Raw genomic sequence first — 15,949 nt, forward strand, 5'->3', positions numbered from 1 at the left:
AGAGAGAGAGAGGGAAGCAGGCTCCCTGTTGAGCAGAGAGCCCGATGCGGGACTCGATCCCAGGACCCTGAGATCATGACCTGAGCCGAAGGCAGCGGCCTAACCCACTGAGCCACCCAGGCGCCCGAGACTTAACTTTTCAATCAGTAAGCTTTTCGTTTCACTGAAAGTAGTACAAGTACGTACTGCTCATGAAAGAAATTTCAACCCCACATATTCTGTAGGGAAAAAAGCAGTTTTCCTAAATGTATGCATTAGAGAGATATGAAAAACCTCTCTCTTGGGCGCCTGGGTGGCTCAGTCGGTCAGGCAGCTGCCTTCGGCTCGGGTGGTGATGTCAGGGCCCGGGGACGGAGCCCCGCATCGGGCTCCCCGCTCCTCCCTCCCTCTCTGCCTGCTGCTCTGCCCACCTGTGCTTTCAGTGAAACGAAAAGCTTACTGATTGAAAAGTTAAGTCTCTTTTCACATGATGTCATTTCCTCTCCGATCCTGTTCTCCTCAAGAGCACGACTGTGAACCGCGCACCACAGAGGGGCACCCAGCCGGCCCAGTCAGGGGAGTGTGTGATTCTTGACCTTAGGACCATGAGTTCAAACCCCACTCTGGGGATAGAGATGACTTCTTACATCTGTACAGAGGTGTGCATCCGCAGAGCTTGTGTCTCGTGTAAGTGGTGGCACCCTATAGTTTTCAGCTCTTTTTTCTTCATGTGTCTCAGAGATCTTGTCCTTAGGGCATGACGAATTACCCTACTCCGTGCTCAGAATACAGCATAATTTATTTAACTGTTCTCCTTCAGTGGAGTCCATATTACCTTTACTTCTTTTTTTTTTTTTTTTTTTTTTTTTAAGATTTTTATGTATTTATTTAAGAGAGAGCGGGAAGGAGGGGCGGAGGAAGAGTGAGAAGCAGCCCCCCAGCTGAGCAGGGAGTCCACTGTGGAACTCAATCCAGGATCCCGGGATCATGACCCAAGCCGAAGGCAGACGCTCCACTAACGAAGCCACCCCAGCACCCTCCCGCCCGGTCACCTTTAGCACACAGCTGTTTGATCAGCTGGAACTTTAAACTTTTTAAACGTTTTATGTTGTTGGGTCCCAGGGTCCGTTGTTACTGTTTCAGGGCCCGTCAGACTATTTTAGAACCAGTGTTTGTTCATCTTAATCACTGAGGCTTTACAGTACTGAAAAGAGGACGCCTGGGTGATTCAGTCTGTGAGGTGTCTGCCCTCAGCTCTGGTCTTGATCGTGGGGTCCGGGGATCGAGCCCCATGTTGGGCTCCCGGCTCAGCAGGAGGTCTGCTTTCTCCTCTCTGCCCCTCCTCCTTGCCTGATCTCTTTCTCTCTCTCAAATAAATAAATAATCTGTTAAAAAAATACTGAAAAGAAAATGATTCCTGCCTTCAGGGTAGTAAGAAAGTGACAGTTCATGACAATTTGACCATTCATTTTAGGGGAACGGTCACCTTGAAAATGTGCTTGGGAGAAGAGGGTTTATTCCAGAAAAGCCTTTCTAGTATCATAGCCACCAACATTAAACACTTTAATTTTCCACAAAATTACAGTTTAGAATTTGAAGAAATTACGAAGAGGAAGATGCAGTTTCTACCCTCAGGAGGAGAGGGATGTATCACAAGAGGACACCCCACAGGAGTTTCCCAGACACAGCAACAGCTCTTCACCTTTTTCTAAGTAGAACCTGCTATGCTACTTGTTACATAGCAGGGGGTTGTTCATTTACTTATTTAATAACATTTATTGCAAAATTATTTATCCAGCGTGCTAAGGGTAGGTAACAATGGTAAGCAAATTTGGATAATTCCCTGCCCTGGGGGATCACACAGTCGGAGTTCCAGCATGAGGGGTTATTGAATGTTATGAGAATATATTGTTGAGGTGATTGACCTCGGTTTCTTGTGGAAGTAACGATGAAATTAAAACCTGGAGAATAGGGGCGCCTGGGTGGCTCAGTTGGTTAAGCAGCTGCCTTCGGCTCAGGTCAGGATCCCAGCGTCCTGGGATCGAGTCCCACATCGGGCTCCTTGCTCGGTGGGGAGCCTGCTTCTCCCTCTGCCTCTGCCTGCCTCTTTGTCTGCCTGTGCTCGCTTGCTCTCTCTCCCTCTGTCTCTTACAAATAAATAAATAAAATCTTTAACAATAAATAAATAACCTGGAGAATAGACTTCATCTGTTACTTGAAGGATCAAGGTTAGAACGAACATTACAGGCTGAGTATGAAAAGGCATGGCAGGTTCAAGGAGGTGAAAGAAAGTTTCTGTTGCCAAAACACAGAGCTAGTTGGAGTCCTGTGGTCTAGGGCCTGGGGCATGAGTCTGAAGAAGGTGGTAGGAACCGGATCATGCGGAGAGCTTTGTTTGCCAAGCTAGAGAGTTTGGACACTATTTGTTGATGAATAACAAGGCAGATTGCAAACGGATAATATAGTGGTTATAAGCTGGGCTGTAGAATCAGAAACGGGTTCAAATCCTGGTTCTAAAAGGAAAAAAGGTAAATTGTAAAAACTAGGTAAAAAATGAAATCATAGGGCGCCTGGGTGGCTCAGTGGGTTGAGCCGCTGCCTTCGGCTCGGGTCATGATCTCAGGGTCCTGGGATCGAGTCCCGCATTGGGCTCTCTGCACAGCGGGGAGCCTGCTTCCCTCTCTCTGCCTGCCTCTCTGACTACTTGTGATCTCTCTCTGTCAAATAAATAAAAAAATCAAAATCAAAAAAAAAAATCATAACATGGGGTGCCTGGGTGGCTCAGTCATTAAGCCTCTGCCTTTCGCTGAGGTCATGATCCCAGGGTCCCTGGATCGAGCCCCACATCAGGCTTTCTGCTCAGCGGGGAGCCTGCTTCTCCCTCTCCCACTCCCCCAGCCTGTGCTCCCTCTCTTGCTATGTCTCTCTCTGTCAAATAAATAAAATCTTTCAAAAAAAATAAAATCATAATAAAAATATTAAAAATACTTAGAACTGAATAATTGCTCCGCTGCATGTTAAAACTTACGGGATGTATCTGAAGACATGCCTAGAGAGAGACTCAACAGCCTTTAAGGCTTGCATTATTATTTTTTTTTAATGCTGAAACTTCATGAACTAAGAGGCCAGTTAAGAAATGAGAAAAGAGGGATGCCTGGGTGGCTCAGTGGGTTAAGCCGCTGCCTTCGGCTCAGGTCCTGATCCCTGGGTCCTGGGTTCGAGTCCCGCATCAGGCTTCTTGCTCAGCAGGGAGCCTGTCTCTCTCTCTGCCTCTGCCCGCCTCTCTGCCTGCTTGTGTGCTTTTTCTCTCTTTCTTTCTGACAAGTAAAAAAGTCTTTGAAAAAAAGAAAGAAAGAAAGAAATGAGAAAAGCAAGAGAATAAGCCCCAAAATGGTAAATGAGGCCGTGGAAACACACACATTAAGTTAGCAAAGCACCTGTGTTGGTACATGTCGCTGTTGTTGCCTCCTTTATACTATTGTACACTCATCCATTGTCTGCGTACAGTACAGTTTTGTCATTTTACTGTTGAGTTATTTCCACATTGAGGTTGTTATCCAAAAATGTTGCTCTTAATATTCCTTTAATGTCCACTGGTGGATATGGGCACTCATTGCTTTAGGGTACATTCCAAGGAATGGAATTAATGAATAAACTAAAAGTTTTGTCCCAAGATTTAATTTTAGGCTATGGTTATTAAGCTAGTGTGGAGGAGGTGAGAGAAACAGATCCTTCTATGTACGTAGTCTTGCTGAGTGACAGAGGTAGCACTGCGTATCAGAAGAGACAGAAACACTTTTTTTTTTTTTAAAGCATTTTTTTTTTTAATCTTTTTTTTTTTTTTTAAAGATTTTATTTATTTATTTGACAGAGAGAGATCACAAGTAGGCAGAGAGGCAGGCAGAGAGAGAGGAGGAAGCAGGCACCCTGCTGAGCAGAGAGCCCGATGTGGGACTCGATCCCAGGACTCTGAGATCATGACCTGAGCCGAAGGCAGCGGCTTAACCCACTGAGCCACCCAGGCGCCCCAAAGCATTTTTTTTTTTTAAAGATTTTATTTATTTATTTGACAGAGGGAGATCACAAGTAGGCAGAGAGGCAGGCAGAGAGAGAGGAGGAAGCAGGCTCCCTGCTGAGCAGAGAGCCCGATGCGGGACTCGATCCCAGGACCCTGAGATCATGACCTGAGCCGAAGGCAGCGGCTTAACCCACTGAGCCACCCAGGCGCCCCAGAAACACTGTTTAATGGATTGTTCCGTAAACGTTGATGTCACAGCAGTAATGGAAATGAAATTGGTTTCTGTCTTTTTTGTGTTTTTTAAGATTTTATTTATTTATTTGACAGAGATCACAATTAGGCAGAGATGCAGGCAGAGAGAGAGGAGGAAGCAGGCTCCCCGCTGAGCAGAGAGCCCGATGTGGGGCTCGATCCCAGGACGCTGGGATCATGACCCGAGCCGAAGGCAGAGGCTTAACCCACCCAGGCGCCCCTGTCTTTTTATTTTTTATTTTTTTAAGAAGAGTGAGCAAGAGCATGAGAGAGCATGGGAGGGCAGTGGTAGCAGAAGGAGAGCAGGGGACTCTGGGATCACAGCCTGAGCCAAAGGCAGGCACTCGTCCCTCAGAACCACCCAGGTGCCCCAAAATTGGTTTCTGTCTTATCCTGTATACAAAAGTTAAATCCCAGTTGAGTAAATCTGTGTTAAAAGCAAAATTTTAAACTTTCAAAGGCTAATAGATGGAAAGAGAAAAATTTCACAACCTTGTCAGGAAGGCTTTCATAAACAAGATACCGAAAGCAGTAACCATACAGGTAAAGACTGGTATCTTAGAATGTATTACAACTAAGAATTTCTGGGGTGCCTGGGTGTCTCAGTGGGTTAAGCCTCTGCCTTCGGCTCAGGTCATGATCTCAGGGTCCTGGGATCAAGCCCCAAGTCGGGCTCTCTGCTCAGCGGGGAGCCTCCCCCCACACACACACTTTCTCTGCCTACTTGTGATCTCTCTCTCTCTCTCTCTCTCTCTCCGCCAAATAAATAAATAAATAAAATTAAATTAAAAAAACGAAGAATTCCTACTCATCAAACATCATCGTGACAAATACATAAAGACTTGCTACAAAGTGGGAAATTTATAACACTTGTAATGTGTATAGCTTGGGCATCCAGAATATATAACAACAGCAGCAACAAAAATGTACTATCAACAAACCCTATATAATCTAGAAATTCCCCTTTAGAAAAACTCTTGCCCAACAATCACCAGAAAACACTTTTTGGTAAAGTAGTAGCAAGATTGGCTATAATGTGTAGAAAATGGAAATATCCAAGATTACCATGAAATGGAATAAGTATATTGTAGGCTTTCACACAATGGAATATGATATGGTAATAAAAATAATGAATTACAGCTGACATGTAATATTGATGGATAAGCCTTAGAAACATTAAATTAAAAAATAAAAAAAAGCAAGCCCCTAAAAATAGCATTTTTTTTACAAAGAAAGAAAAAGAAAACAATGGTGGATACCGAACAAAATACTGTATTGATGTAGATAAGTATATCATAAAACCATATTTTGTCTTGTTTATTCATTTATTTATTTTAGAGAGACAGCATACACACAAGTGGACGTGGGTAGATGGTAGAGGTGCAGAGGGAGAGAGAGAATCTTAAGCAGGTTCCATGCCCAGCATAGAGCCCCACGAGGGGCTTGATCTCATGACCCTAAGGTCATGACCTGAGCCAAAATCAAGAGTCTGGCACTTAACTGACTGAGCCACTCAGGCTACCCATAAAACCATATATATATTTTTTTCTTTTCTTCTTTAGAGGGAGAGAGACTGCGTGCTTGCGGGAGAGGGGCAAAGGGAGAGGGAGACTTTTTTTTTTTTTAAGATTTTACTTCTTTATTTGACAGAGAGAGAGATCACAAGCAGGCAGAGAGGCAGGCAGAGAAAGAGGGGGGAAGCAGGCTCCCTGCTGAGCAGAGAGCCCGACGTTGGGCTCGATCCCAGGACTCTGAGATCATGACCTGAGCCGAAGGCAGAGGCTTTAACCCACTGAGCCGCCCCGGCGCCCCTAGAAAGGGAGACTCTTAAGCAGACTCCCTGCCGAGTACAGAACCCAACTTGGGACTCAGTCTCATGACTCTGAGATCAGGACCTGAGCCAAAACCAAGAGTCGGGTGCTCACCCTACCTGAGCCACCCAGGTGCCCCTTGAAATATTCAGTCTGAAAGCCATTAGTCATGGGTGTCCAGATGGGGCATGGAGACCGTGGTGGCCCTGAGCTTGATGTTAGAGACCAAATGGAGTGAGGAGTTGGGCCCTGGGAAAGGGGGTGAGGGCGAGCATCAGCGCAGCCTGGAGTGTCAGAGCCTGAGTCGAATGAGATGCACGCTCTGTAGAGGGAGGGGACAGGGGGACAGGGGTGGCCTTGTTGCTTAAGCGTCTGGCTCTTGATTTTGGCTCAGGTTATGATCTCAGGATCGTTGGATGCAGCCCCGTGTCAGGCTGCATGCTCAGCAGGGAGTCTGCTTCTCTCTCTCTCCCCCACTGCCCCTGCCCCCACTCACACACGCTCTCTCGTTCTCTCTGTCTAATAAATAAATAAATCTTTAAAAAAGAGTGAGTGAATGCCTGGTGTTGGATATAGATAGCAGCAAGGTTAGGAAGTGGTCCATCCCAGACTTCATTAATAAGAATTTTTAAAATTCTGGGGGCGCCTGGGTGGCTCAGTGGGTTAAGCCGCTGCCTTCGGCTCAGGTCATGATCTCAGCGTCCTGGGATCGAGTCCCGCATCGGGCTCTCTGCTCAGCAGGGAGCCTGCTTCCCTTCCTCTCTCTCTACCTGCCTCTCCATCTACTTGTGATTTCTCTCTGCCAAATAAATAAATAAAATCTTTAAAAAAAAAAAAAAAAAAAAAAAGAATTTTTAAAATTCTGTGGTTCAGCATTTGCATTTCTTGTAAGCTGTTGTGGTAATTCTGCTGTGTGTGGTCTCGGGACAGCACCTGGGGAAGCATAGCACTGGGAGGATTTCTACATGTCGGTGATAAGCACGAAAGCAGAAAACATTTTTTATTGCAGAAGAAAGAAATAAGATAAAGAAAAAAGGTAAAGACAGAAGTAGAAATGAATTTGCCTGAAAGGAGAAGAGTAAAAAATAAATATTAAATGATTAAATACATAAGAACAGGTTAAAAAAGGTAAATAATAAATTGACTGGTTAGATGAATGGATGGGTAAGATAGATCCTACAAGTATGATGCATCCCAGTTATGCAAGACTTGGCAGACTGTCAGAAGTCAGGTCACGTTATTCAGCACATCAAAAGGCTAAAGAGGAAAAATCACACAAATACCAATAAAAGAAGAAACATAATTTCACAGACTCTAACACGTGTTTGCGATAGAAACTCCCAGCGGTCCGTGAGGAGAAAGAGCTACCTCAGCGTGATAAAGACCATGAACCAAAACCCAGAGCAGACAGCCTGGCATGAGAGGCTGAGCGCTTTTCCCCTGAGGCCAGTGACAGGGGCAGGTGCCCACCTGTGCCGCTTCAGGTCAGCTTAGCTTTAAAATTCCCAGCCAGACCTGTCAGGCAAGAAAAAGAAATAAAAGTAAAAAATGTTTTGCAAAGTATAACATTGTAAAGATAAAAATAAAATTAGCTCTGTTCACGGATGCCATGATCTTACATGCTGGAAATCTCGACGGTCTCTCACAAGAACTGGTAGAGCTCGGAACACATTCAGTAAGTTGAGAACACAGAATCCACACCCACAGTCAGCTGCGTTTTTGTGAACCAGCGATTTTTCCCAAAAAGAAGTTAAGAAGACTATTCTTCTCATAATAGCGTCAAGAATAGAATAGGGGGCGCCTGGGTGGCTCAGGTTAAGCCTCTGCCTTCAGCTCAGGTCATGATCTCAGGGTCCTGGGATCGAGTCCCGCATCGGGCTCTCTGCTCGGCAGGGAGCCTGCTTCCTCCTCTCTGTCTGCCTGTTTCTCTGCCTGCTTGTGATCTCTGTCTGTCAAATAAATAAATTAAATCTTAAAAAAAAGAAGAAGAAGAAATAGTTAAGAATAAATTTAGAAAGGCAAAACTTGTATGTTGAAAACTACAGAACAGGGCTCCCAGTTGTCTCGGCTAAGCGTAGGCCTTTGGCTCAGGTCATGATGCCAGGGGCCTGGGATCAGGTTCCATGTCAGGCTTCCCTGCTCCTCCTTTGCTTGTCATCCCCCTCTATCTCTCTCTCTAAAATAAGTAAAATCTTTAAAAAAAAAAAAAAAAAAGGAAGGAAGGAAGAAAAGAAATTTCTACAAAGCATAGTTCAGGGGAAGCTATGAACACACAGAAAGACAGCATGTACTCAAGGCCTAGAAGACCTGATGCTGAGATACCCAAACTACCCAAAGCGATCTACAGGTTTAGTGCAAAATCCCAGTGATGTTTTCTGTGAAATAGAAAAACCCATCCTAGGGCGCCTGGGTGGCTCAGTGGGTTAGGCCGCTGCCTTCGGCTCAGGTCATGATCTCAGGGTGCTGGGATCGAGTCCCACGTCGGGCTCTCTGCTCAGCAGGGAGCTTGCTTCCTCCTCTCTCTCTGCCTGCCTCTCTGCCTGCTTGTGATCTCTCTCTGTCAAATAAATAAATAAAATCTTTAAAAAAAAAAAAAAGAAAAGAAAAACCCATCCTAAAATTCATCAGGAATCTCAAGGAATCCCAAACAGCCAAAACAGTCTTGAAAAAGAATGAAATTAGAGAATTGACTCTTCAAGACTTTTTTCTTTTTCTCACCTTTTTGCACTGGCTAGAGCTTTCTTTGATACTGAATATATGATGAGAGCAGACAATTTCCTTGTCCTATACTAGGGAAACTGTATTTCTTTGGCTCATACTCAGTAGTCAAAGACTATGGAGGAAATCCCCTGCCATGTCGTAGCTGCGATTGCAGGGTCCCTAGCCAATCTGTTTGCTTATGTTTGTTTTGTATGTAACTTCTAGTGTTTTTCGTTTACTCAGTGGATGGATGAGTAGCAGTATCCGTTCCATCTTTGCCTGGAACTGGAATTGACTTATTTTTTTTTTTTTTTTAAGATTTTATTTACTTGAGAGAGAGAGCACGTGTGTCAGCGGGCAAGTGGGGGAGGGGCCGAGAAAGTGGGAGCCGCAGACTCGTTGCTGAGCCCAGCCTGGGCCCACAGATGGCAACGCACCGGGCCGCCCAGGTGCCCCAGAAATCAACTTAATTTTTAAAGGCGTTTCTGATTGACGTAGAATTCTGTTTGAATGGGCTTTCTCCTCCTTCCCCTCTCCCTCCTCCTCCGGCACTTACAGATGTTTTATCGTTGCCTTATGGCTCGCCTGGCTTCAGACGCGACGTCTGCACTCGTTCTTATTTTTGTCGTCTTGTATGGGTTGTATTTTGTCCTCTCGCTTTTTTAATTTTCTTCAGTAATTTTTAGCAATTTACTATGATATACCTTGTTTTTTTTGTGTGTTTTTTGTTTTTGTTTTTTAGTTTATATTTTTTATGGTTTGTTTAGCTTCTTGGAATTTTGACTTTATACTTTTTATCAAATTTGGAAAATATTTGGCCGTTCACATTTGGGTTTTTTTCACTGTGAATTTCTTTACGTTGTAAATGTCGCATCATCTTGTGTCGGACTTACTGTTCTTTTCCAGATGCTCAGGGGCTCTGGTAGACAGTTCAGGTACTTGTGGTTCGGCTGATTCCTTTGAAGATTGTTTTTAAGCTTCTTTGGCGCTGGTCTTTATTCTGAGGGTAGTTGAGCTGTGTGGAAGTGGGCGACTCTACTCTCCGGGGGGTGTGGGATGTCCTAGTACCGGGCAGTGTCCTCCCACTGTGCCTCATGGAGGCTCCTGCCGCCATGTGTGAGCTCTGCGGGTTGTTGAGGTTACGGACAGGACGCCGCTCACTCTTTGTCCAGCCTTGCCGAACGTGACCCCGCATTCGCACAACCTCGTAAGTGTACTGCGGGAGGCCCATACGGATTTCTAGAGTTGCTTTCTTCTGTGGCTTTCTCCACTCCAGGACTCCGCCCCAGCAAGCCCCGTGTCCTCAACCTCTCTGAGCTCTGTTCCATTCTTCACACTGGCTCTTCTCTGGGGGCTCTACTCCCTCTGCTGTCTTCCTCCCTGTAAAGGCAAACTGGTTATAGGACTCTTCCATTTTTTCTTTTTTTCTTCTGTAAGTCGGCTCCGCACCCAGGGCGGAGCCCAGCACAGGGCCCAGACCCACAACTCTGAGATCAAGACCTGAGCCGAGATCAAGAGTTGAACTCAACTGATTGAGCCACCCAGGAACCCCCATATTGTTTTTTCTTTCTCTTTCAATTTTCTCTGGGATCACAGTACGGTGCTATTGTCCAGTGTCTGCTAAGTGTTTCATAAACCTTCTCCAGGATTTATGGTAGTAGTAGTTTCCTAGATTTCTAATAGGGTGTCTCAGGAGGACAAGTCTGCTATCTGTTACTCCATCACAGCCTGAGGAAGTCTCGTACCTCGTGTTTTACTTGCTGTTGTGTTCTTTAAAGAGTCAATAGTAAAAGTTTCCTTTAAACTTGTCTTTCTAGCTTTACTGCAGCAGCAGTTGAGATTCCCAGTCCTCCTGAAACCCCAGCCAAGCCTCCTGAACCTGAAAATACCCTGCAGCCTGTGCTTTCTCTCATCCCAAGGGAAAAGAAGGCCCCACGTCCCCCAAAGAAGAAGTATCAGAAAGCAGGGCTGTATTCTGACGTTTACAAAACTGCAGAGTAAGTAGTATTACCTGTCAGCTGACAAGCTTTAAAGACCTGTTACTTTCCCACGTTCGAAAACACACTTTTGGCGGTCAGAAAACACAGTGCAGACGTAATGTACACAAGTGTGACCCTCCACACAGACACCTAAGTGTTCACTTTCCTTGTGATACTGCTCTGGTGTTGGGGACCAGTTATTTTCTCAGATCTTTTTCTGGGGTGCTTGGTTTTTGTTTGTTTTGATTTTTTTTTTTTTTAATTAAAGATTTTTTTTTTTGACAGATCACAAACAGGCAGAGAGGCAGGCAGAGAGAGAGGGAGGAACAGGCTCCCTGCTGAACAGAGAGCCCGATGCGGGGCTTGATCTCAGGACCCTGAGACCATGACCTGAGCTGAAGGCAGAGGCTTAACCCACTGAGCCACCCAGGCACCCCAGTTTCAACTTTTTCATTTAAATTCTAGTTAGTTACCGTATAGTGTAATACTAATTTCAGTATCTTCCCTCATCTAATCTTTAATCTGCCTTTCTAGATTATATATCTGTAATTTGGATTCTAGGGGTGCCTTTTTCTTAATTAAAAATAAGAAAAATGGCACTGTGTGTGCATCTCTAGCGATCTTGATGATTTTCTACGTTTATTCCTCACTGACTGAATGCTTTCTGAGTTTCCAAACACTTAGTTGCATGAGGAGAATACACTCCTTGTGAGAACGTCCTCTGCCCTTGGCAAGGACAGCTGAGGAAGCGCTCTGATGAGGCAGCTCTCAGGAGTTAGAGGTATCTCACAGAACACAGTTGATTAGGTTCTGGAAGTTCAGTACTAGTTTGCAGGGTAGAAAAGTTATTCCAGGATAGCTTGTCCCAAGCACATAGTGGGATGCAAGGATTTTTCAGTGCTTCTGAAATGTGGTGGTGGTGTGGAAAACAAGCATCGCGTGATAGAAACCACAAAACCATGGTCCTAAGGGACTCTACGATATTTACCTAGTTAAGCGAAAGGAAATGAAAAGTGCAAGTATATGTTACAAGATGAACTGTAGCTGCAGAGCGGAAAATGAATGGGGACAACTAATGGCAGAAACACACGATGTCCCTCAGAAGGTTGAAAGGGTCTAAATTTTGGGAAGAAATAGGGAAATTGAAAGAGGAAAGATTAGATGTTAGAGCTATATATCATACTTGTGGTTAAAGTGATGTCTGTGTAAACACAGCACCTTATTCTGCATTGAAAAGATTTTTTTTAGGTATTTCTAAAACATATTTATTTATTTCACCAAGAGAGTGCACACAAGCAAAGGGAACAGGAGAGGAAGAAGCAGGCTCCCTGCTGAGCAGAGAGCCCGATGCGGGGCTCGATCTCAGGACTCTCAGATCATGATCTGAGCTGAAGGTAGAGGCTTAATCCACTGAGCCACCCAGGCGCCCCTGAAAAGATTTTCTGTTGGAACACCTGGGTGGCTCAGTTGGTTAAGCGTCCAGAGAGCCTGCTTCTGCCTCTGTCTCCTGCTCCCCTAGTTGTGCAGTCTCCTCTCTCTCTCTGACAAATAAATACATAAAATCTCTTTTTAAAATATTTTATGTATTTATTTGACAAAGACACAGAGAGAGACGGAACACAAGCAGGGGGAGTGGGAGAGGGAGAAGCAGGCTTCCCACTGAGCAGAGCCTGACTCGGGGCTCGATCCCAGGACCCTGGGATCATGACCTGACTTGAAGGCAGACCCTTAACAACTGAGCCACCCAGGGGCCCCTAAATAAATAAAATCTTAAAAAAAAATAATAATAAGATTTTTCTATTAATTTGCCCCTGAAGTAGATGCCACAGAAGCTCTTTGTACCTGATCCCTGCCTTTTGGATCATGAAAATGTTTGATTCATGAAGCTTCCTAGTTTCAGCTCCCAATAATAAGAAACTCTCTCAAATATTCAAGGCCTTAAGAAGGGAGACACTCATTTTCCTTTAACGTAGAAACTGTTACGAAGGACACACTTCAGGGTTACTGCGGGAATGTCGCAGTATCCTCGGGAACCTGGAGCCCCTTCTGCTCTTCCACCTCCGCATTTAGCTTCCACTTCTGTGGTCACCTGTTGTTCCAGTGCAGCTGCCTGAGTTCAGTCGGAAGGTCTTCCTTTAGAAAGCAGAAAAGAAGGGAGTATAAACAGCACACACCTTCTTTGTGAGGAAGCACTACGGAGTGACTGTGCCTTCCCGTTCGCCATGCCCGAATTCATAATTCGAATCCCTAATCCCTGACGTGATGGTGTTTGGAGGTGGGACTTTAGGGAGGCAATTAGGTCATGATAGGGTGGCCCTTGTGAGTAGGGTGAGTGGCCTTAGAAGAAGCCCTTAGAGAGAGAGATGTGCTCCCTCCACTGGGTGCGGAGCAGCGGGAGTGGCATCGCAGGCCAGGAAGAGGGTCTCCCTGGAGCTCAACCCTGATCTTGGACTTCCAGCCTGCGGGAGAGTAAGCAATAAAGATGTGTGGTCTCAGCCGCCTGGGGATGTGCCACAGCAGCCCAGACCGACTCAGGAAGGACGCTTGCAAAACCTCCTTCATAGAGCCCGGCTAGAATGTAATCAGCCGCAGGTCAGGCGGGGAAGTCATGGTTAATACTTCAGACGGTGGTGGCTAAAAATAAGAATTAGCGTTCTGTCACTGTAAATGAGAAAATGAAATATCTTTTGGAAAGAGCTATTTCAGTTATAATTTTAAGCAATGTTTTTGCTGAATAGAGAAGACAAATCTATTTCTCCATTTTCTGCTAAGAAAATTGAAGTTCCAGTTTTGCTTTGTTTGTACTAATGTACTTTTTCTGGGTTAAATCCCTAAAAAAGATGAATAATAAAGTCAGACTGTGAATCAGAAGATCTTTAGCCCTATCGGTGTTTTAAAATGTCTCTCGTCAGGGGCGCCTGGGTAGCTCAGTGGATTAGCGTCTGAGTCTTGATTTTGGCTCAGGTCGTGATCTCAGGATCGAGAGATCGAGCCCTACATTGGGCTCTGATCTGGGTGTGGAGTCTGCTTGAGAGTCTCCCTCTGCTCCGCCCCCCAAATTTAAAAATAATGATAATAAGTTACTTAAATGTCTCTGGTCAGACAGAAGTCTTGCACTCTCCGAATGGACCGAGAGAACCAGCTTGTTTGTTAAGCACAAGCTACTCGCGTCTTAGAGACGAGGGCAGCAGTGGGTGTGTTGGGGGCACTGTGAAGAAATCGGTCAGACGATACATGTGTGCCATCTTCCAGACTGTGAAGTGGCCTATTTTTGTGGACTCGTGGTGGTGGTTTGTAGCAATTTGGGTTTTTTTCTTTGTTTTTGATTTCTCACTAGTAAACAATTACTTAGAGCAGTTTTAGGTTAACGGCAGAATTGATACCAAGTGCAGAGAGTCTGCCTGCACAGCCTCTCCTCCTTTCAAAGTCCTGCACCACCGTGTTAGATCTGTTCTGATCCGAGATCGTGCACCGGGACACACTGTTGTCCCCCGGAGGCCGTAGCTGTCATTAGAGTTTGCTTGTGGTGTTGCACGTTCTATGTGTTTCCATACATGCATAATGACATGCGTCCCCCACTGTAATGTCACACAGCACGGTTTCCCCGCCCCCAGGTGCTCCATGCTCTGTCACTTTGTTTTCTGGGCCACAGAATGGTACAAAGAAATTATAAAGTTACTCTTTTGTGTATAAATCATCGTAGGTTTTAAAAAGTTATGAGGGGATATGATTTCACTTGTATGGAGAACTTAAGAAGTGAAACAAAACAAACCCTAACCCTAAGGAAAAGAAATGAGACGAGCCAAGAAACAGACTCTTCTGCTCTAGAGAACACAGGGACAGTCACCAGAGGGGAGGTGGGCCGAGCGGCAGGGGAGACCGGCGGGGGGAGAGGGAGGGGTGCACCCGTCAAGCTGAGCTGGTCCGTGGACATGTTGAATCACTGTATTCTACACCTGAAACTAATATTACACTGTATGTTAGCTATACTGGAATTAAAATTTAAAAATTTAAAACAAAACAAAAAAAAGAGTGATAAGAGGAAAGCGTATGACTCAGTCAAACTTGGGTGGAGATAAAACCAGTACGGGAGGTGTGACTTACATGGGGAGGTGCTAGAAGATAAAAGGCTGGTTAGGGAGCAGGACACCTTTGTGGTTTTCCAGGACAGGAGTCACAGCCTGAAATACGGCGATGACAGTGCAGGGTGTTGGAAAGGGTGGGCTCTTGAGAACATGGATGTTAAAATTGAAAGGGATTCCAGATTGGACAGATGGTATGAATTCAAGGACAGGGCGAGAGTCAGTGATGATCCCAGGGTTTTATTTTGTATTCCTGGTTGGATAATGATGTCATCAGCGAAAATACCAGAAATAAGTGTTCTAGACCGTACACCTTGGTTTAGGAAAACCTGCATTATCAGTGTTCCCTTATTTAGGTACAGAGAGTGTCTAGTAATGCAGTCAGCGGGTCCCCAGCAGAGCGTAGCCCGCCAACCCGGTTAGTGTCCTGGGCCCTCTGTGGCACGTTACTCAAGCTGCTTGAAGCCACACAGATCTATTAGCTTACAGTTCCTGGGGCGGGAAGTTCAGACCGAGTCTGTCCAGGCTAACGTCAAGGTGCCGGTGAGGCTGCACTCCCTCTGGAGGCTCTGGAATGTCGAATTGGCAAGGCTCTAAACTTAAATGGACCATCAGTTTCAAAGAAATAAACTATTTTTCTGGTCCTTATCTCAGAGAGGGAGAATTGTTGTTACTTTTTTTTTTTTTTAAGATTTTATTTATTTATTTGACAGAGATACAAGTAGGCAGAGAGGCAGGCAGAGAGAGGGGGAAGCAGGCTCCCCACGGAGCGGAGAGCCCGATGCGGGACTTGATCCCAGGACCCCGAGATCATGACCTGAGCCAAAGGCAGAGGCTTGAACCCTCTGAGCCACCCAGGCGCCCTGTTGTTGCTTTTAAACTCACATATTAACTCACAAAATATTATATTTACAATTTATTACTGAAATTTCTTATGGTGGTAAAATATCAGAATTTGCCATTTTCACCATTTCCGAGGATACAGTTCATGGCATTCACCATGTCATGCAGTCACTACACCATCTATTTCCAACATTTTTCTTTTCTTTCTTTCTTCCTTTAAAGATTTTATTTCTGGGGTACCTGGGTGGCTCAGTCATTAAGCGTCTGCCTTCGGATCAAGTCATG

At 45.1% G+C, this 15,949-nt stretch overlaps 1 protein-coding gene across 3 annotated transcripts in view; it reads left to right on the forward strand.

Annotated features, from left to right (window-relative positions):
• ASH1L (ASH1 like histone lysine methyltransferase) overlaps nucleotides 1-15,949 on the forward strand; it is a 180,968-nt gene that overhangs the window by 95,949 nt on the left and 69,070 nt on the right. For 2 of the 3 annotated variants that reach the window (XM_059413755.1, XM_059413756.1), the window contains one exon: nucleotides 10,578-10,757. The exons of the other annotated variant lie outside the window; for it this stretch is intronic. In XM_059413755.1, the coding sequence (XP_059269738.1) occupies nucleotides 10,578-10,757 (180 nt within the window). The remainder of the gene's footprint in view (nucleotides 1-10,577; nucleotides 10,758-15,949) is intronic. 3 annotated transcript variants of the gene reach the window in all.

Source organism: Mustela nigripes, chromosome 10 (genome assembly GCF_022355385.1).
Source record: "Mustela nigripes isolate SB6536 chromosome 10, MUSNIG.SB6536, whole genome shotgun sequence".
Taxonomy (NCBI): domain Eukaryota; kingdom Metazoa; phylum Chordata; class Mammalia; order Carnivora; family Mustelidae; genus Mustela; species Mustela nigripes.